This window comes from Daphnia carinata, chromosome 7 (assembly GCF_022539665.2).
Source record: "Daphnia carinata strain CSIRO-1 chromosome 7, CSIRO_AGI_Dcar_HiC_V3, whole genome shotgun sequence".
Lineage (NCBI taxonomy): Eukaryota > Metazoa > Arthropoda > Branchiopoda > Diplostraca > Daphniidae > Daphnia > Daphnia carinata.
In genome coordinates this window covers 7,892,662-7,913,035 of record NC_081337.1, presented here as the reverse complement: position 1 = coordinate 7,913,035, position 20,374 = coordinate 7,892,662, and the positions used below count along the sequence as shown (strand labels likewise).

Genomic DNA, 20,374 nt, shown 5'->3' with positions numbered 1-20,374 from the left:
GCAATCAAAATTTTTTTAAAATACGCTAATTCGCGAACAAATTTAGGCATAAACATAGTTCCGTGAGAGGACACCCGTGTCGCTGTAGCCTAGCCCGGGATGGAAGGAAGATCGAAGTCTGTAGTCATGTCTGCTTTGCTCTCGACTATGTGTGTAATGGACAACGCAAGGCGTCGTCCAAGAATGGTCTAACGACTTATTGTACATTTATTAGTAGGGTTTGTTTCGTGACGTTTTGTTCTTTATTTGGACCAATTTGTTGGTGTGAGTACCTATCATTTATTTATTACAATATGATCGTGTTTGTTTCAAATCGTACATTCGAACCGGGAGAAGGGGATGGGCGTTTTTTGGCACCAGTCACAGGAAACAGCATGCTAGTGGGGAAATATTATTGCTGCAGTTGAAGGGGAGGGGAATGTTTAGTAAACCTGTGATCAAATTCTTTTAGAATCTTATGTTTATCATGGGAGGAGTTGTAGGGTAGGGGGTTTACTTGTCATTTCCTTTTTAGGCTGGAAATGAGCATGATTTGATCAGGAAATGGTTGGTTGACTAAGTTAATGCATCCACAGAATAAGAACAACAGAGATTTGTGTCCATCTGCTACAAACTGTTCTTTCTTATTTTTTTATACAGTGTTCTACAAGCTTCAAAATGACTGAAGATGATATTTTGTTTGATGAAGCTTACGAGTTGCAAGAAGTTATTTGGAGGTACTTTTTCCCCGAAAACTCTTTTTTCACATGTAATATAAAATGTGCTTAATCTTAGGGGATCTTGCAGTGTTATAAGGCGCTGCACCCACCGATTAACAGCACAGCACTTTGCTGTAAAAATTGTTGATGCAGCCAAATTTACTGCCATTCCATCACTTACCCTTGACAGTAAGTTTTGATTCTGTTTTTGTCTTTTTGATTAATTGCCTAAAAAATGTATTCTGTACAGATCTTAAACTGGAGGCCACCATATGCCACATGCTTAAGCATCCTCACATAGTCGAGTTGTTGGAAACTTACAGTTCTGAAGGAATGGTTTACATGGTCTATGAGTTGTAAGTTTTATAATTCAGATTCTGTAGTTGTTACTAACTTATAAGTGTGGTTTATTCTATGTAGAATGGAGGGAGCTGATTTGTGTATAGAAATTGTTAAACGTGCCACATCTGGTTTTGTTTATAGTGAAGCTGTAGCCAGGTATGTGAAGAAAAATTCATGGGTAAGGGACCTTGAAAAAATGTAACTTTTCTTTGCAATGGCTATGTAGCCATTATTTTCGTCAGGTGCTTGAGGCACTACGTTACTGCCATGATCACGACATTATCCACCGAGATTTACGGCCTCATAACATTCTGCTAGCAAATAAAGAAAATTCGGCACCCGTAAAACTGGCGGGCTTCGGATGCGCTAAGCGCGTTACCGACGAAGATGTAGCGACATCAGGTTTGCCACGGTGTTTTGCTTTTCCATCGTACATTGGAGTTTATGTATTGTTTCTTTGTAGGTCGATTGGGCGATAGTTTTTACATCAGTCCTGAAATGGCGTTAAATAGACCACATGGTAAAGCCTCGGATATATGGAGTGCGGGGGTCCTACTCCATATCCTTTTATCCGGTACACAACCCTTTTTGGGCACGGATGAATCTCTCAGATACACCATCTGCAGTGGGGAACTGCACGTAAGTGGATGCCGTAAATTTGTTTCAAGGTCTTCAAGTTTTGATCCTTTAAAAATTGTGTGCATTTCTCCGGCTAATCTTGCAGTTCGATGCGCCGGTCTGGGGAGCCATAAGTGACCACGCAAAGGATTTACTGCAGCAGCTTCTGTGCGTCGACCAAAACGATCGCCTATCGGTTCACGAAGCTTTGGAACACCGGTGGCTTAAGGTGAATTTTGAACTATTCTCGCATGTGATGTAGGTACCACTCATGAAAAAAAAACTAACCTTGACTGCTTGATTTGTATACAGAACCGAGACAAGTGCGCCTCCAGAGACCACCTTCATCTTACAGTGGAAGAGATGCGCATATTCAACGCGCGTCGGAAACTCAAGAGTTTGATCGTGGCCACAGCCAATTCCATCAAGTGGGGACATCCTTCCTTAGATCCCAACTGCGACGCCTTTTCTGACATTGATGAAGATGAATCCATATCCAATCGTAAGTGGCACCTTAACAATCTGTTATTAGTTTTTGAAATAAATTCTTGCGAACGAACATAAACTCCTGAACTGAGGATTGCGGAAGACATTGAACAAGAAATTGGCTAGTCGTACATCGCTTGGCGAATTTAAAACGTGAAAACAAGCTTTAAATACTAGAAGTTTGAAACAAAATGTCGTGAAACCGTCCTTATATAGAATTGCTTCTCCACCGACATTTTCACAGGCAGAACTGATGTCTTTTTACTTTCTAAAATGAAATTCTCGTCCATATATCGCCGCCAATAATATGTACAGGCCTATTGTTGCCAGACTTGGATGATGCCGTAATTCCGTGAAAGGCTAAATTTATCGGTCGTAAAAAGTCTGCCTTAACAAATTGAGTCGCCTTTATGGCTAGCGGCGGAAGTCAATGGAATAGTCGGCTTTCTATGGTTTGGTGTCTCCAGGTCCATTTGTGGTTTCAGAGTCGCGGTTCGTGTACTCTTCTAGAGAGGATTTCAGCTAAGAGAAACAAAAAGAAAAGGATTTAACCAACGGATGGGCGTCCCTCCTTTGATTCAGAAAGAGGCTCTTGCCCCGATTGAATTCCTTTGATTAGCAACATTTGCTGGATGCCTGCAGTGTGAGAGATGCCGCATTAGAATAGCTTTAGTTTTATGTGAAATGCAAATTACAGTGCCCAAACGTAAAGCTGATGGGTTCTTTTTAATATAAAACTTTACCGGGGAATTGAGAAACGTTTTTAGCACTGATCAGGTCTTTCTCCGTTAGTCTATTGCGAAGTTTAAGGTTGCTTTGTTTATTGCTTAGTTGTCACGTGTCGTCAATTGGTTTTACAATTGACGACACGTGACAAGTCGCATTCAATACTAAACTTCAGTTTTGTCTCATCCCTTTAGATGCTGTCAACGCCATACTCGATAGTATTGATGAGATCCAGTTTCTTCAGGACACGCCGTGGATTCAAAGAGATGTTGAAAGCATGCGCCAAGTGCTCAGTAGTTCCAGACTGCATTCACTGTTGACGGTACGAAATGGAAGAGTAAATGTATATTAAAAGCAGCATACGCAACTCTTTTTTTGCTCGTCTCGTATTTGTTTTCTATCTCAAAGGGCATTTCTAGTATCGATTCATTGTTTCTCTTTGGCCTACTTCGTCTCTTCCTGTGTGTCTACATTCATAACTTTTCTCGTTATTCTTTCCTGCATGGTAGCAAAAGGAAAGATGTTCTTTCGGGATCTTCTTTTCTGGCTCAAAGAGCTTTCCGCTCTCTCCTGGGTTTCCCAAGTTCCCAACTCAACCGTTTCTTCTTTTTCTCTTTTCTATCACACCTAGCCAATCTTCCAATTTTTGTTGTTGAATTTCATTTCCGGTAAGCGTCAACCCTATGAAACGAATTTTTCTGTCTTCAGTGGTACTATCGACACTCTTCTTGGTTTGTCTAGCTTTTCAATCGAAGTGTTGACAATGATAGAAATCTCGATGATTCTAACAGGCGTATTATTTTTGGTTCCTCAGTTGTACGACAAGATCAGCTGCCGAGCGTCGCCATCTCATCGGTTAGCTACGTCAGACGCCGTGAAACGATACCGTCAGGCCAGCGACGTCCTCCGGGAATTGCCGCGTTCCATACGCGATAGCCATGACGTCCGTGAACTTCGTGACGTCCTCGCCAACCCCTTTCTAAAGGTGAGTTTCAACCGACTTAATATTAACTTTTATGTAAGGGTGTTGAAAATCCCTTATCCTTTCGTCCGTCTTCGTGTCTCCAATGGGACGTAAGAGCACTCGACTAGATTAGCCGCTTCTCCTTTTTAGTGTATGGGTTACGTTAACCTATTGCGAAAAGACTTTGTTGTGAGGGTCCGATCGTCGTCGATTCCCAGAGGTTGTTTTCATCAGTGAAGGTTTCATCTTATTTCTTTTTGGATGCTAGGCGAACCTCGTTTATTTTATTTTTTTTTTCGTCTTTTTGTTGCGGACATCTTTTGTCGCCGGCCTGTAGTACATAGGCAACGCATTAAAAATTTGTGCTCCGTTAAATTCTGCAGAACGAAAATAATGCAAGGATGCACAAGACTGGGCACTCGCTTCTTTTTTTTTTTTTTATTGTTGTTGCTTGTACCGCTGGACGCTATTACGAAGAACCCTTTTATCCTACGTTGTTTTGCTTGCCCGGATGGATAATCCGAAAGTACAAGTAGTGCACAAAATCTTAGGTCCGTGTCCGCACCACCACCCACTTGCATGGCGTTGGCGGGGGAAACAACAGAAAATCTTCTTTCAAGGTTTTTTTTTCATATTTATTTTTTTCTCCCTTCCTCGGGTTCGCATCCCCTCATTTATCCTCGGCATTTTTATTTTATCGTGATTTTTTTTTCTTTCGTTCGATATTCATCTATCTTTTGGGTTGTCTGCCTTTTTTTTTTGGTGGCGCTGGACGCAGGCGCCGCCAGTTTGGATGGCTGGATCTCTTAACCCCTTTTCTCCTTCTCTCGTTCTCTTCCCCTCACTCCCCGTCTCCGTCCTCCACTACGATCATTCGCCTCCGCCAGCTGCTCGTGTTGGTACTATCGTAGCCGTCTTACATTCACGTTCGCCAGAGTGAGCTCGGCTAGCGGTTCATGCGGAGCTGCCGACAAACCCTCACCCTTTTTCACTAGTGTTCTTTTTTGTTGTTGTTGTTTTTCGTTTGCCTGGCCACCGCCCGTGTCTTTTTTTTTTGTTCAACTTCTGCTACTCTTGGCCAGCCTCGTGGGATAACTAGTTTGTCGGTTGGCACTCGCACGTAGTTCACCGACGCTCAAAGTCGATCGTGATAAAAGTGCGCAATTTCAGCCATCTCGTTAAACGCGAAATTTTTTTGATTATTTATTGATAGCGGCATTTGCGTATCGTGTTCCGTTTGAAAAGAGCTCGTCTTTGTCGGTTGGACAAAGTCAACTTGTCTAGTCAAGATGGATAGTGTTCGACTATTGCTCGGCGCTCTCGTGTAGTATGCAGTTCGTGCGAAATCCCTGGCTTGAAAACTGTGCCCCGATAGGAGTAGCCCGTGCTCCCTCTCCTCCTCCTCCTTGTCCTTCTTCTTTTGCCGTAGTCAGTGCCCATCGATCACTTGACCGCATCGCTCGAGACAGCGTAGTATTTTTATCGTTTTGCTACGCCGTAGCCAATCCACGATCTAGCCAATCGGCGGCGGTCTTCGATTTGTTCGATTACGACGATCGCATTCATTCCGGTCTGGCGGTCAGCTGGTCAAGCGGCCACCATGCAAGGTCGAGGATTATGGCCGCCCGTTCATCAGCGTCAGCACCAACAGCACCCGCAATATTACGGCCAGCCGGCGGCACCTCCGCCACAGCAGCATCCCCACAATCACCATCACCAACAGCAACAACAACAACAATTCCATCTTCATCATTCGCTTCCGCGAGAAATACACGCGCACCCGCATCAGCCATTTGCCACGCACCCTCATCATCAACAGCAACAAACGCAACATCATGTTCTTCAGCATCAAAGTCAGCATCGTCAGCAGCAGTATTATCATCCACGTCCACAGCGCCGTGCCGAATCCCCACCTGATTATTATCCGGGCAACTATTCTGAACATGTCGGCCCCCACACGGGTTGCCCAGTGCATAGCCCGTTTCGCTACTGGCTGGATGAGCATGGTGTTCCCGGCCCTAGTTACCAATCATACTTTCCGCCGCCGGCTCCGCTTCGTAGCTTGCCACACGGTGGACACCATCCGCTTCACTTGAGCCAAGAATTCAACCCGCGGCCACCACGGCCCATTAGTCGTTCCCTTCATCGACGGAACACACAACCAGTAAGCAAGGCAAATGAAAAAGAAAGAGAATGTTATTGTCCGTCTGCTTGAGCCCCTTGGCCGTCTCCACCCAATCTTATGGATAGCATTTCATTATGATCATTGCATCTCGAGTTCCATGTTACCGCCTTGAGGGTTTTCCCAGGCCATTTCTCGTGGCTTTTATTTCATTACGAAACTGCCACCGATCTACCGCCTCCTATTTGTGATGGATGACGTTTGTCTTCCGTTGCATCTCTCTGGAGGCGAGAGCGGAATTGGAAGGCAGAGCAAGCGGAACAGTGCAGTCGGGGGGCTTCGTGTGAGCGAGAATAGACTAAATGAGGTCCGTATGCTTGAAAATTGTGATTAACATTCATTGAAGATGAAGACCTCTATCAGACCGTGGGTGTAGTAAGCTTGTTTTAAAAAAAAATCTAAAGAAGATGACTTTGATCCTTGTTGTGAGCTGGCTTTTCCAGTAATCCTCCCGACACTTAGAAATGCATGCGAAAGTTTTATACGCCCGTTCCTCATGTTCCTTTTAGAAGCCCATAATTATAATACCAACAGGGTTTCCGGTGACATAAGCGCTATAAGGAAAAGGGCGATATTGGCCGGTATCGCCTGATCATTAGCATACGATGCCCCCGAAGCATTTTGATGGTGCATACTGAACGAGATTGAGGAAGTGTGTGTGGGCGTCTTTGTGACCAAAAAAAACGGTTGTCGTTTTGCTTTGGAGTAGAGACAAGGGTGAGCTGGGTTTCTTTTTCAATTACCAGAGAGACCGAGGGTGACGAAGAGGTACGGATAAGTTGTGTCACATTGTTACGATTACCTCCAGCGGAAGAAAAACTAGTGTTGTTGACAAGGCAGTTAAAATGCGCTTGTTCGAGGATTGCTATCTTGCAAGTGTTTTGTTTGAACAGTTGTCCTTATACATTGGGTCTGTAACTGAACTATTGACTTTGTTATAGACCTACCGCAATTCAGTTAGACAAGAAACAAACAAAACAATTGACGTAACGACCATTCGTTTATTGACGTGTCGCACAGCAGACTTTTTCGTGCGTCGTAAACCCCTAAAACAGCCAATTGATCAACCATTTTGAAATATCTGTTGTTTTCTTTTTCTTTGTATGTGTGCGTGCGCTCTGCTTCAAGTTCAGGAAAAGAAAGAACGTTAGCCGCCGGAATAGGGTCCTGTCACCATTAATCCGAGTTTGTAACGGTTGTATAGGTTATGCATTGAATACTGGGTTGCGTGTATTCTGCCGAGTTCAACCAGTGCGCATATTTCTTTTTTTGTGTGTGTGTGGATTCATGTTCTAGCGAGAAACTCGAACATCTAGATAGTTACTATGGCGTGTGGATCACTACTCTCACAGCTCTCACACCAAGTTGTCGAGCTTACATTGCCTTGTGCACTACTCTCTTGCCGTCTCCATCTTTTCTCTTTATTGATCGATATAGGGTGAACCGTCTCTTGAGTTTGGGCAACAAAATGAGAAAGCAAAAACATAAATATGAATCGCGTACACCGAGAAACCCTTGACATACGACACTTGCACTCTTCGCACTTAGCCTTCTTTTGATTTAGTAAAAAGCGCCGTAGGTGACCCTCCGTTTTCGCTTGTCGTGAAAAGAGGGGGAAAAAAACTAATTCATTTCCATCCATCAGTCTTCTATTTTTCTCTCGTCTTAGTGCCTTTGCCTTTTTGCTTGTCATTGTTTTGTAGAAAATCCTTTCCTTTTTTCCGCCGACGGGTCGGATTCGATTAGATCCCAACTACGTTACTTGCTTCTTCACTTCTTCGTCTAGCTCAATACGATGGCAGTATTATTATTTTTTTTTTATCTTCCTGGCGATAAAAAAAAATAGCGGCCAAAAAAATCGATTCTCGTCAAGATCGCTTCATCTAGTCGACCGTCTTCGCATGTCGCTATCATTAAATCCCGCACGTTGAGGGCGTACTTTTACGAGCTTGGAGTGTATTTGGAATGCAGCATTGACATCAAGCGCTGATTGCCTTGGATATAGAGTTAATTTGGGAGAGTCGATTCAAAGGACGAGCTGCTTTTTTATTAGGGAAACCCAGACCGTATTTTTTTGGCACAGTTCTCTTATCAAACAATGTCCGTGCGTTGACGAGCCAGGCATCCGCAGAATACTGTATCTGCTCGTTGCAGCCTTTCATTTCTAGTGATGTGGGATGAGGCCATAGACGTCGTGAATATTTTTCCATGTTTTTCCTCCTTACTTCTCACCCTCAGGATATTTTATTTTTCCGTGGCAGTGATGAGAATAATGAACAACAGAATTGGGGCCCCGAAAAAGAACAGACTAAAGAAATAGTCAGAAACGTAAGGGGGAAAAAAAACATCCAAAAGGACACGAAAGGCCTACTTTAACTCTGATTACGTGTTTTGTATATATTTCGCGAGACTTGTCGCAATTTTTTTTCTCTCGATTTGTGGTGGTAGAGTCGTGCTTCTTAATCCATTACCAAAGGGACGAAGAACAAGGAGGGATTTGCGTTGTCATCATCGTCACATGTGCATCTAGGTGTGAAAATTACGCTGGGTTTAGTTTGCACCCTTGATTTGGGAAGATGCCAAAACTAAAATCCATTCGAGTAAAAAAGAAAGAAAAATGAGGCAAGCTCCCAATTCAAACAAAATTCCCTAACTTAACATTTAGCTTCTTGTCGAGGAGGGATTTGCGTTGGCGTTGCCTTGTCAACATCAAATACAAAGACTTTAAAGAAGAAAGTGCTAGGAAAGCGAAAGAAAAAAGAAAAGTAATTGCCTTTTGAAAGAAACGTGTATTTTGTTGAATAAAAAAAAAAAACGGTTGACTGGAAGTGTAAAAAAGAAAAGTATGCGACAAATCCCGTGACGCGGACGGAATTCAGCGCTGAAAGTGGACACGCTGTGCATGTGCATGCGTTAGGGCGCTATGGTCCAAATGTTTCATATCTGGTAACGGTGACAGGCGGGTAGGGGGAGAAATGAAAAAGAAAGAAGAAGAAACGCGCTAGGATGAAGATGATTTGTTTTTGTCCGCCACCATGTCTCGTCTCGACTTTCGTTATTTTTAGAGGGTTTTTCTTTTTCGTTTTTCTCTGTTCCGCTTTCCTAGGGCTGTAAAATTGCATTCGTTGTATTAAAAGAAGCGGCTGAATTTTTCTAATCAACTTGCCAACTTGACTAGAAAGGCAGAAAATTGCTGACAAAGAGTGGAGCGCTATTTTTGTTGATTAAACTCTCAAACGAGCTAGTCGTTCGATTCTTATCAGTATTACCTTTGAAGTTCCATTCTTCCGCTTCCTGGCCCCTCCTGGACTTTGGGGCGGTTCATTTCCTATTCTATTTCCGTTTCTGCTTCTCCAGCAGTCTCTGATCGTTGTCCTGCATCCAATCACACTGACCGACACGTTTTCTTAGTTTTGCGAGAAGCGCTTCAGTTGTCTCTTTTTGTCTTTTCTTTCTTTTCTCCCTTTTATCTGACTTCTACAAAGGATAGAAATTCGTGTTTCATCATCGTTGCCTGCCATGATTGGCCCTGTTAGACAGCAGAGCACTCTTGGGCCTCCTCGTACTTGGCTTTTTGTGGCTGCTGCCTGGTCACTTGCCATTTGCAATATGTAATAACGGCAGCCTGACGCTTACATAAAACACAAATTGTCACGCAGGGAATAGTCGGAGGAACCCAATGTTCCAGGGCGGTCACCGCGATACTACTCCCTAGACAAACTTCTTCTCACTTTCAAAAAAAAAAAAAGATTTGAAAGAGAAAGAATTTGCAAAGACGAAACGGAAGGAAAGAACGTTATAGACGGCAGATAACGTGCGATCCGTAAAAATAGGAAAGCTACTATATGGGAGTTTCAGCGCATTTGATTCTTGTTATATACGTAAAATAAAATGGTGATAACCTTTGGTCGTGGGCGGGCAAAAAGGCGGCCGTGTCTTACATCAGAATAGATGGTCAAATAGATGTCTAGCGGGATAAGCGCGATGGCATCGTGTAGTGAGGTATTGTGCGACGCGATCGATACATCCCGTCCAAAAGCGCCGGGTTCTTTGGCTAAAGAATGAAAGGCTGAAAATGGAAATCCCTCTTCTCTTTCGTTTTGCCTCCTCTCTTTTCATTTCGTCGCTATTCACTTTTTGGCGTAGACATCAACGGAAAAACGGCGGATGGACACAGTAACAACTACTGATATTGTGTGGGCACACACAGCAGTGCATCGCATTGTTTAAGGCTTTTGAGAGCATCCCGACAGCGAATGTTGTCCGCCGGTCTGAACGAAAAGAGTTGTTGTCAGGGAAGTTGATTTGATTGTGAGATTAGTGTGGCCTTTTTTTTTTTTTTTTTTTTTTGCCTCCCTTTTTAAATGCATAGAAAATGTAATTGAATTCTGGAAACTTGAATTTTAGAAAACAGATGCAACGGTGGGAACGATTATTCCTTTTTCCGAGTAAATTCTAAATCTTTCATCCAAGCGCAAAATATTTGGCTCGTGATGAAGACGCAGTATGGATTCCTATTTTTTCTTTTTTCCCGTCAACCGCGGACATCGTTACTATAGTAATATGCACGCCTCGCTAACCGCCAGTCCAAACCCTCCTCAAGTCTGATCGCGGGGAGAGCTAAACAGGGGATTCGTCATTATTATCGACTGGATGCCGGAATGGAATAGACAGATAACAGCTGGCTGGCCCGAAATCTTGTCTCTTTCGCCAATTTTCTTCTTTTTCCCCTGATCCTTCTTTTCTTTTTTCTTTTTTTCTTTTCCTCGTTGGTCCTTCATTATGATCGCTTGAGGGTAGTATGACAATGCTGTGTGTTGCGGTCCATCTTAACGTCCTCGCTGACTCTTTGACGCGCACACTTGGCTTGTCTATGCAACCAGCCATCCATGTTCCCTTGTTTTCTTCGGCTCGCAGTCTGCCTTCTCTTGGAGAGCGTGTTTCGATCTTGATAATTGGTGGCCTTCCACCAATTTCGGACAATTATTTGTCAGCAAGAAGGAGACGGGCAACGCTGCAAACAAATCAATAGGTAACCGGAGATCCTAAAAAGAGCGCTCCATCATCCCTGGTGAATGATAAACGTGCCGATGAAGCGAAGGATCAACCTAGGATCGCGGGCAATAACGCCCACCCAGGCAACACGATCCAAAGGATATGTATACAAAATGAGAGCCAAAAGGAAACTCTGTTTTTATAACGTCACCGGAGCAACACGAAAAGTAATACCGTTTCGGCCACGGTTCCAGTTACGTTTGATTCACATACTGAAAGCTCGTTTTTCACTGTGTACATATAAAAGCGGCAACGTGTAAAGAAGAGAGAGGCTCTGTGAACGACTGGTGAAAGCAAAGAATGAGGAAAAGCGAAAGAGGGTAACCAATCCAAGTCTAGTGGGAGTAAAAGTTGGTATGGCGAAGTTGTAATAGACTGGAATTGACAGGCCGTTCTTCCTTGCTTTTTTTTTTTTATTATTAGGTTCTTCCATGTGCTGTGTGTAATCAAAGCCATTTCCACAATTGCCAACTTTTCATAATCGCATTTTGACGATTCCGTGTATCGTTGGCGTCATTGTATTTTTGTCGTATGTATCGCCATATTTCTTCTCGCATTTTGGCTCGGGAAGCTAAGCACGTCCTCTCTTTAGTGTTTTATGAGAGTTCGACTTCCACTTCATTTGCACTGCATCATCCTTTGACTTTATGGCCGTTGACAAAAGAGGGGGACTTGTTCGACTTCTGAGAAGTGAGGGGAGAGAAGAAAGTTGCCGTATCCAGAAAGTCGACATGTCACTCCATAACTGCCAGGGCTTGTTATCGCGATAAAAAAAAAATAAAAATAAAAAAATAGCCGTTTTCCTATTAAGCTACAATATCAATTTTATTTTTATGTTTGTAGGCCTTGCTGCAAGCGCACGATGTTATTGGCTACGAATTCTATGGCGAAGATTCGGAAGGAGCTCGGGTGACACCGCCGCCTCTATTGCCACCCGTATACCTCAGTCATTCATCCATTGCTGGATCCACATCGATGGGTGGCTTGTACGGTAGTCATGCCCTTGACGGACTAGCCAGACCAGACAGCAGTCTAGGCGGCGTGACTGGAGGAACTGCAAATGGAGATGTTCAACCTTTGGAACACGTCACTCGGGTCCGCTTGGTCCAGTTCCAGAAGAATACAGATGAGCCAATGGTACGTGTTTTAGTTTAAAGAAACGAAAGGAAAAACTGCAACACAATGAGAATGCTGCGCCATGCCGCGTCTGCTTTGCCATATATATTTATTTAAACACCCCGTCGTGGATCGATAGCTGCGTACGCGCTTCTTGTTGTGCACGTCGGTCATCACTTGGCCTCTTATATCGTTGTTAACATCGACGCCGATCGATGGATAGAATGGCTGTTTTTGTTTTTGCTTTTCCCGGCATTCGCACTGAATGATATTCTCTTTCTCTAGGGTATTACGCTAAAGGTTACAGAAGATGGACGTTGTATTGTTGCGCGCATCATGCACGGAGGCATGATTCACCGACAGGCGACGCTGCACGTTGGCGACGAGATTCGTGAGATAAACAGCATGCCAGTGGCCAACAAAAGCGTCGATGCTCTACAGAAAATTCTGGTATTTACCCTTTTTTATAAATCATTTAGTTAAATGCAAGAATTTTCGGCAGCCAGGATGATAGTAATGAAACAGATATTGAGGGGAGAATTTTTTCGTGCTAGGGCGTCATCTCAGCTCCGGCCATTTTTGAACGCGTCATTAAATACTCGCGCATGGGAGGGGCCGTAGGGAATCTGCGGAGATGGGCAGTAATTAATCAGCTTTAATTCGGAATCGAGTGAATTATAAGTTTATCTGTCCTATACATGTAGGCCTTCCCCGTCTGAAATCCGTGCATCAATTTGTACGGGTTAGTAAATGCCCCAAGTGGCAATGATCGAGTAGCAATTTTTCTTTAGGATGCATTGCCGATGGATTTTTGTTTGTTTTTTTTATTTATAGTGGGAAAACAAAAAATGTTGCCAGTTGCAGCTGATGGTTGTAATTGCTTTCTCATCCGGCATACGAAAAGCCACTAGTTTAGCGCGCGTTGTAGACTAGTCCGAGTGGTGGTGGCAGTAATCGAAACCAGTAGAATACTATCGTACTTTGTAGAGCGTCAGCTGCTCACCCACGTCTGTGGGCCGATGCTTTTGAAATAGTGACATCGCCCCCACTTTTTGTTGGGACGTTGTCGGAACTCCGAAACAAAGCTGTGCCGGAGCAGTTTCCAGTAGCGAGTAGTGTGACAATACATAATGAAAAGAGATTTTTATGATCAGCAGGGTAAGAGCAGAAAAAGGCCGTCTCGATATAGTTCCAAATCCGGAGCTTGAGGAAAAATCGTAGGATGAAACATTTTGTTTGAGCGTACGCATTGATGATCCCGTTTGGCGTGGGCAAAGGCGTAGGACGAGAAAGTAAAACAGATGAGGCTTCGCAAACGAATTAGGTAAAAATGCCTTGGAAAGAAGAAACGTTGGCAAAATGCAATAGCCGTTAAAAGAGGGGAATAAAATCCGGTTAGTTTTTCGGGTGTCAGCTGTCACGAGAGAGATTGGGGTCGACGTGTATCGCGCACGCGTGCCTTCTCAAGTCAGGCGAGGCCAACGTGAATTTCGGAGAAGGGCCCAAAAAAAAAAAGAAAATAACGTTAAAGGCTTCAAGATCAATGCGTTCCTGTCGATTAACGATCAAAAATAGTGGTCTGTTTAAAAGATAAGATTACTTTACCTCGAGGCGGAAACAATGAGGATTGATGTAGGTTATTCGCTCTTCCATCCAGAAATGGAAGAAAATTAAAAATCCAATAACAATTACCGCCAGCTTCTTGCCTTGTTATGTTTTTCCCTTTTCGCAGCCCTCTTTTTTATTTGAAAATTCACTTTATGCCCCAGGACTTGTTAGATGTCGTCTTTTGTTGAAAGTAGGAGGAAATGAGCGCAAGAAGCAAAAAACAAAAAAACAAAAAAAGGGTCGGCCGTTGTAAAGAGTTTTTCGAGCGTATTGCAAGTCTTTTTTTTTTTGTTTTGTTTTTTCTCCGACCGTCGCCCATCCAAGCTAGCGCTACCATTACGAGACCCAGTTAGACTTGTACAGCTTGGCCGCCTGAGGTAACTCCGTTGAGCTTTTGTGTGTATTCCTCAACTTTTGCCAATTTCTCTGTGAATCGGAAAGCGGAAAATGAGGTGGGCGGATGTGTTTCGATGGGCGCATAGGAAAGCGGAAGTTTATGCACATCACGTAAGAAGCGAAATTTTTAAATAAAATTATGACGTCAGTAAGCGGATGAAACAAGGAACGAATAGCGTTGCGGGATAAATAAGAAAAGGGGGGGGGACGTGTGAACGTTAACGGTGGGGGATTGGGCGGAAAAAAAAGGGAATTTAGAAACTGGAGTGAGCTGGGATGATGGAGCAAAATAGAAGCGGGGAGGTGGGTAGAAGGCTGGAAAGAGAAAGAGAGAGAGAGTATTGATTTCAGGATTCCCTTCTCTCATGTTGCCTTGTATGCTGCTGCAGCGCGAAGCCCGTGGATCGGTCACCTTCAAGATCGTGCCGTCGTACAGGAGCGCCCCGCCACCGTGTGAGGTACGACAACATCCATCTCGATTCATCCATACTTACGCTCGTCCCTCTGATCTCTATCCTTTCCTCAAACACATTCGTCCCTTATCCTCCAGTTCTGCCGCTTCCGTCGACTGAACGACGGCCGGCTTTAAGATGAAAAAAAAAAAATTTTTCCATCCTTCCTTTTCCCACCTTCATTTCGGTGCTTTACACGACTTTCACTAATCGTTATCTCTATCTACTTCCGTTGGCCACTCTTCGAAATGGGCCTCAGTCAATGGGAGTAGGTATTTTCAACGCAGCTCTCTCTCTCGTTGTGAATATTCAAAGTTTGAAAAATGAAACGAAGAACGAGAGGCATTTCCATGTGATATTCGAGTACATGATTGTGAACAGAGTGCCTTAGACCATAGGAAATTGGAAAAGAAGTAGAAGATGCTAGCAATTGGCTGTTTCATCTCTGCGGTGAAATGCAATTATGCATGGGCAAACTTTCGATTCGAAAGACTTCATTCCACTTTCTTGATGGTGTTCATTTTTCTTGTTTTCCGTTTCCTTTCACTTTTATTTCCTGCATTCGGGAAGGAAATAAAAAAAAAGATAAAAGAAGCGCAAAAATTGAACATATAGATGATAGAAAAAATAGGGAACAACTTGGTTTAATTTGGCTTGTCTGTCTAGATATTGGGAACAAATATTTTTATATACAAGATAGCTGAACGGGAGATCTATATTGATGTTTCGTTTTTGGCCAGTCTTAGTCTGAGTGTGTGCGTGTTGTTACAGTCTTTCTACCTCTCTTTTTTTCTCTCTCTCTCGCTTTCTCTCGCATCTCGTTCAATTTCCCGCTTCCCAACAACAGTTATTCAGGATTAATCCACAGCCGGTTCTTGTAAGTACTGCCTCATGACAATCGATCAATCTTCTCTACTTTTTAACAACTCTTAGTTGAATGGGGGCTATCTTTCTCATTTTGCTTTTTGTCCTCTCTCTGGTAATTTTATTTGTTACCGGGAAAAAGTAAAAACTTAAACTTTTATTTCGTTCCTTGTTTTTCTACTCTCTTTTCATGGTTTTCTGTTCTTTTCCTTTTTTTTGGGGGCGGATTGTCTCCTTTCTGCAGTGGAAAAGTATTGGGTTGATTCGTTCCTTATTTACATTTGTCACCACAACTCTCCATCATTTCCACTACTTGCACAAGGAAAGAATACGAGTCATTACTTCAGAGCCGACTTTCCTCACTCTATTTCCTCTCTCCCCCTCCTATAATTGACGCATGCTCTATTTTTGGTACTCGAATCAAATAAATAAATGAGAAATGCGGAAGAAAAAGGAAACCGTTGGAGATGCAGTGGGTGGACTGATAATGGATTTGGTTCTCGTGCATCTTCCATCTTTTTTTTTTTTTTCTTCTTCTCGCCTTCTGTTTGATGTAGAAACTTTGATTGACTGCATGCTATTATTGACGTATCTCTCCCTTTGTTGTTTATTTTTATTTTTTTTTTTACTCCCAAGTAAAAAAAAATATATACCTAGCACATATTATACTTTTTCAATTTTCTTCTGTTTGCGCTAGTAGTAGTTTTTTTAAATATTTATTTAGTCTTTCTTAAATTTCAAAATTACTTTCAGTTTTTCCTTTACCCTATTGTTAGCTTTGGCATGTTCAATAAACTAGCCGTGTAACGGTGTTGCATCATTATTTGTAACGCGGTTTTCATTCTTTCTTTGTTGATTCCGGTTACGGTTATCCGAAACAACGCAGATCTACGTCCGAGCTCAATTCGATTACGACCCACTGGGTGACGACACTATTCCCTGTGCTCAAGCTGGCATTGCTTTCAAGACCGGCGATATCCTTCAGGTAACGCATTAAATCAATTATTCCATTGCGCAGAAAACTTGGGACAATTCCATTTCGGGTTCATCTCATTTGCTTGATTGAATTACCATTTACAAAGTATGACATTTGATGTGAAAGGTTCGTTTTTTTTTCGTTGAACACTTGCAGATCATTAGCAAGGATGACAACCGATGGTGGCAAGCCAGGAAGGACGGTGCCGGAGAATTGGCTCCCGCTGGATTGGTTCCATCTCCCGAACTGCAGGAATGGCGTATCGCGTGCACGACGGTGGAGAAAAGCAAACGAGAACAAGGTAAACATTTATTAACCGTAAAAATAACTTGAACGAAAAGTAAGAAGAAAAGTTTCCAGTAGCAACCGAACTTGTCGCCGCCGATTCCAAGTTTCTGTTTTTGGAAAAGTGAAAGTAAAAAAATGATGAAAGATAAACAACCAAATGGCATCACGTTTTACTGCTATGCCATTTGAACTTTAATTGTATATTAAGTCTTTTAAAGCCTATGCCAAGTTTTTGTGGACGAATCAGTGATGCAGCCGTGCGTATTTCGAATGCGAGTCTGGCTAGTGGCGCTCATGGCACGACTGCAAACACAATTTCCTGGACTTGCTTGTCTCTCTTGTTCTATTGCGCCTCCCCTCTCCATTCTTTCCGTAAGAGCGTCTGCGTGCCTGTCGTACAGATACAGACACGCAACTTTTCATCTGATTTTGTTTACCTTTTTTCTCGTCAGCGTGACTTCTCCTCTGCTAAGATGAGCCATATGGAGCATTGAGCCGGATGTGTGTGCGTTGCATGTCGGGATGAATCAAACGTTGACCTCTGTCGTTCTTATTATTGTTTCATTGCAGTCAACTGCTCGTTTTTCCCCAAGAAGAAGAAGCAGTACAAGGACAAGTATATGGCCAAACATAATACCGTTTTCGACCAGATGGACGTCGTCACTTACGAAGAAGTCGTCAAGTTGCAATGTGAGCATCAAGCTTCACATGTTTTGTGGACTGATTTGACGTAAAAGATGTCACTGGGTCAATCGATAACATACTTGTCTTCTTGCAGCCTATCATCGCCGAACGCTTGTTTTGTTGGGTGCGCATGGTGTAGGAAGACGTCATATCAAGAACACGATGATAGCCAACCATCCCGATAACTACGCCTATCCGATACCTCGTAAGTGTTATTGTGCGTAATAGCGATATGTAGCTCAAATGTCAACTGAGTGGGGTTTCTTTTTGTTGTTGTTGCTTGCGTTAAGATACGACGAGATTGCCGAGGAAGGACGAAGAGAATGGAAAGAACTACTTTTTCGTCTCACATGACGAGATGATGGCCGATATTGCAGCGAACGAATACTTGGAATACGGTAGAAAAAGTTTGGATATTTTTGTCCAGGGCGCGTTGATCATTAGTGCATTTCCGCGTTTTTCTTTTGAAGGAACTCATGAGGACGCCATGTATGGTACAAAATTGGAAACGATACGAAGGATACATTCTGACGGGAAGGTGGCCATTTTGGATGTGGAACCCCAGGCCCTGAAAGTGCTACGCACCGCCGAGTACTCACCTTTTGTCGTGTTCATAGCCGCTCCCTCCGTACAAAATATCAATGACGTAAGTCAAATTACTTTTGTCTTGGTTGTATGAACATTATTCTTGTATTCAAATGTTTGATATTTGTTTGCAGTATGACGGAAGTCTGGAACGATTGATCAAGGAGTCTGCATTGTTGAAAACATCTTACGGTCACTATTTTGACCTGACCATCGTGAACAACGACATCGAAGAGACGATTAGAGTTCTGGAGCAAACCATGGAGACGTTGCCGGGCAGTGCGCAGTGGATTCCCGTATCCTGGATTTACTGATGTACAGATGTAATCGACTTCTCTCTTCCTTTCCTTCATATCCACTATTATTTTTCTTTCCTCTCTCTCGTCGCAAAATTCCTCAGCCAACTGCAAATGATCTTTTTTCCTCTTCTAAGAACCTTCTAACGTATATTTTAACATTTATTGGCAGCTCAAAAGGAAGGAGAAAAGAATAGGAGCAAGGTCTTTTTTTTTTCATAGTGCGAAGTCTGCTGGCGGGCCAAAGGAAGTATAAAGAAGTGTTTGTTATTTTTCTTCCGCCTGTTTGGATGAGAAACGAAGCAGCCTATAGTTTGACATAAGGATTTTTGCTTTGACTTTTTTTTTTTTTTTTTTTATCAGAAAAGGATTTATTTAATCTTGGCCCTCTGAAGTTTCTCTTTTGCTTAAAAGGATGCCGTCAGCAATTCAAAACTTCTTAGAACAAGTTTCAAGCGGCCGGCTGTAAGCGATTACGTTGACACACCCTAGACCATTCACACAATCTCTAGCCGGTGCAGCTCATTGATTCCCATGTGCTGGTTACACTTTTCTCCACCCACCACTCTAATTTGCGTCGTGAATCCCGCCGGGCCTACGGTCGGCCTCACTTCCCAAGTCTTCTAATACGCATTAGAATTTCTTCCATGTGTAAGTAATTGTTTGGATTTAAGGTTGACTATTGTGCGTTGTGTTGGTCGATTGGCAGCTTCATTTCCCGTGACAAGGGAAACTTGGCATCTTCCAGCAGCGTGAATCATAAAGACGACAATGATGTAATTGACAAACAAAAAAACTAAGACGGGTCGTTTTGATAGTATCACAAATCTGTGAAGTTTTTCAAACACAAGATTTAATTTTTCTAGGTAGTAGCTAATATCAGCTATAGGTAAAGACACACACACATCTTTAATGTTTCTGTTGTCCCTCCTTTCGTCCCCGTCTTCGTTTTTTGGGTTTAGTTATCAGCCCTCCCTTATTTTTTCAGCGATGTTGTGGATCGCACGCACATAGTCAAGTTCCTCGTTTGGGTTTCCTATGAGCGTTTTCAGTATCCATCAACCTCGTAATCTCTGAACAGAATCTGAAGTATCTGAGCAATACGATCGAAATTGGTTGGATCTAGCAGACGTTGTTTAAAGTATCAATTACATCCGCCAACCCTACCAGAAACTTTTAGTTTCTTTTCTATTGTGGCACGCAAAATCCGAATGTAAATGTCATTTTCAATGTTTGGAATCAATAGGATGTGTCTTTTAGTTTCCACAACAGAAATGAGGAAGGCAAAAATGTGTCATCACTGCGCATGTCTTAGCCCTGCCCAAATATCCCGGTTTCTCTTCCCCATGTCCTTTATTCGCCAAAAATTAAAAAAGAAAAAGAAAAAAAAAAGCGCATGGAAAAACTGTTTTTTTATGAACGCTCGTACGACTTTTAACGATGCATCTGTTGTAATCAAATCAATCTGTTGACAAATTGGAAAGTTAAGGGGTGTACTGTTCTTTAAATGTGAGTTGGGAGGTGTTTCTGTATGCATAGTTTGCAACAAATGATTTCAGAATCCTTTATCTGAGTTAACTGGTGATGTTTTCAAAATGAACTTCTCTTCCCATTCCTCTGCTGCCCTTCCCCAATATCATCACTTTTCATCACTTGCTCTACACAAGTTGGAAACATGCATAACAAGGACAGCGCCGTCTTGAGTGATTTTATTTTCGTTCTGTGACGGCCACATCATTGTTGATTTCTCCTCCTTTTTTCAATTTTATTTTGAATGTATGACATGATTACGAAGTTATTACAAGATAACACACAAGTACTGCTAATCGAATTGGTAACTATGTTATTATTTGAAAAATGTTATTCTTCATTTTTGACAAGTTTGAGACATTGCAATTGCCGAACATGGAAGTACGCGTTAGATTCGACTCATCGCACTTTTGGCAGGGTATCAACGATGCCGGTTCTTCGTCGTCACTTCTACCCACGGCTTTTTCTCAATCGATAAATGTCTGGCGCTAGGAAACGGAATTCACAA

General features: G+C 42.7%; 1 protein-coding gene across 2 annotated transcripts; it reads left to right on the top strand.

Moving 5' to 3' along the window:
• The first annotated feature begins 109 nt into the window (after nt 1–109).
• On the top strand, nt 110–20,152 carry LOC130685919 (peripheral plasma membrane protein CASK-like). Of its 2 annotated transcripts, XM_057509207.2 has the most exons (22): nt 110–264; nt 640–716; nt 775–887; nt 949–1,054; nt 1,119–1,196; nt 1,267–1,442; nt 1,504–1,679; nt 1,765–1,887; nt 1,971–2,160; nt 3,065–3,192; nt 3,685–3,855; nt 11,915–12,208; nt 12,473–12,637; nt 14,581–14,649; nt 15,491–15,520; nt 16,394–16,492; nt 16,640–16,784; nt 17,342–17,461; nt 17,550–17,660; nt 17,746–17,853; nt 17,926–18,101; nt 18,175–20,152. In XM_057509207.2, exons 2-22 carry the CDS (start codon nt 658–660, stop codon nt 18,352–18,354), a joined length of 2,817 nt encoding a protein of 938 aa, XP_057365190.1. In that variant the 5' UTR covers nt 110–264; nt 640–657; the 3' UTR covers nt 18,355–20,152. The 2 variants fall into 2 exon arrangements, with proteins under 2 accessions (XP_057365190.1, XP_057365198.1); XM_057509215.2 differs by lacking the exon at nt 15,491–15,520 and having other exon boundaries at nt 111–264.
• The last annotated feature ends 222 nt before the right edge of the window (nt 20,153–20,374 follow it).

Coding starts and splice junctions, on each gene's coding strand:
- LOC130685919 (XM_057509207.2), top strand. CDS start 658: ATGACTGAAGATGATATTTTGTTTGATGAAGCTTACGAGTTGCAAGAA. Junction 17,661..17,745: donor CTACGCCTATCCGATACCTC/GTAAGTGTTATT, acceptor GCTTGCGTTAAG/ATACGACGAGATTGCCGAGG. Junction 17,854..17,925: donor GAACGAATACTTGGAATACG/GTAGAAAAAGTT, acceptor TTTCTTTTGAAG/GAACTCATGAGGACGCCATG.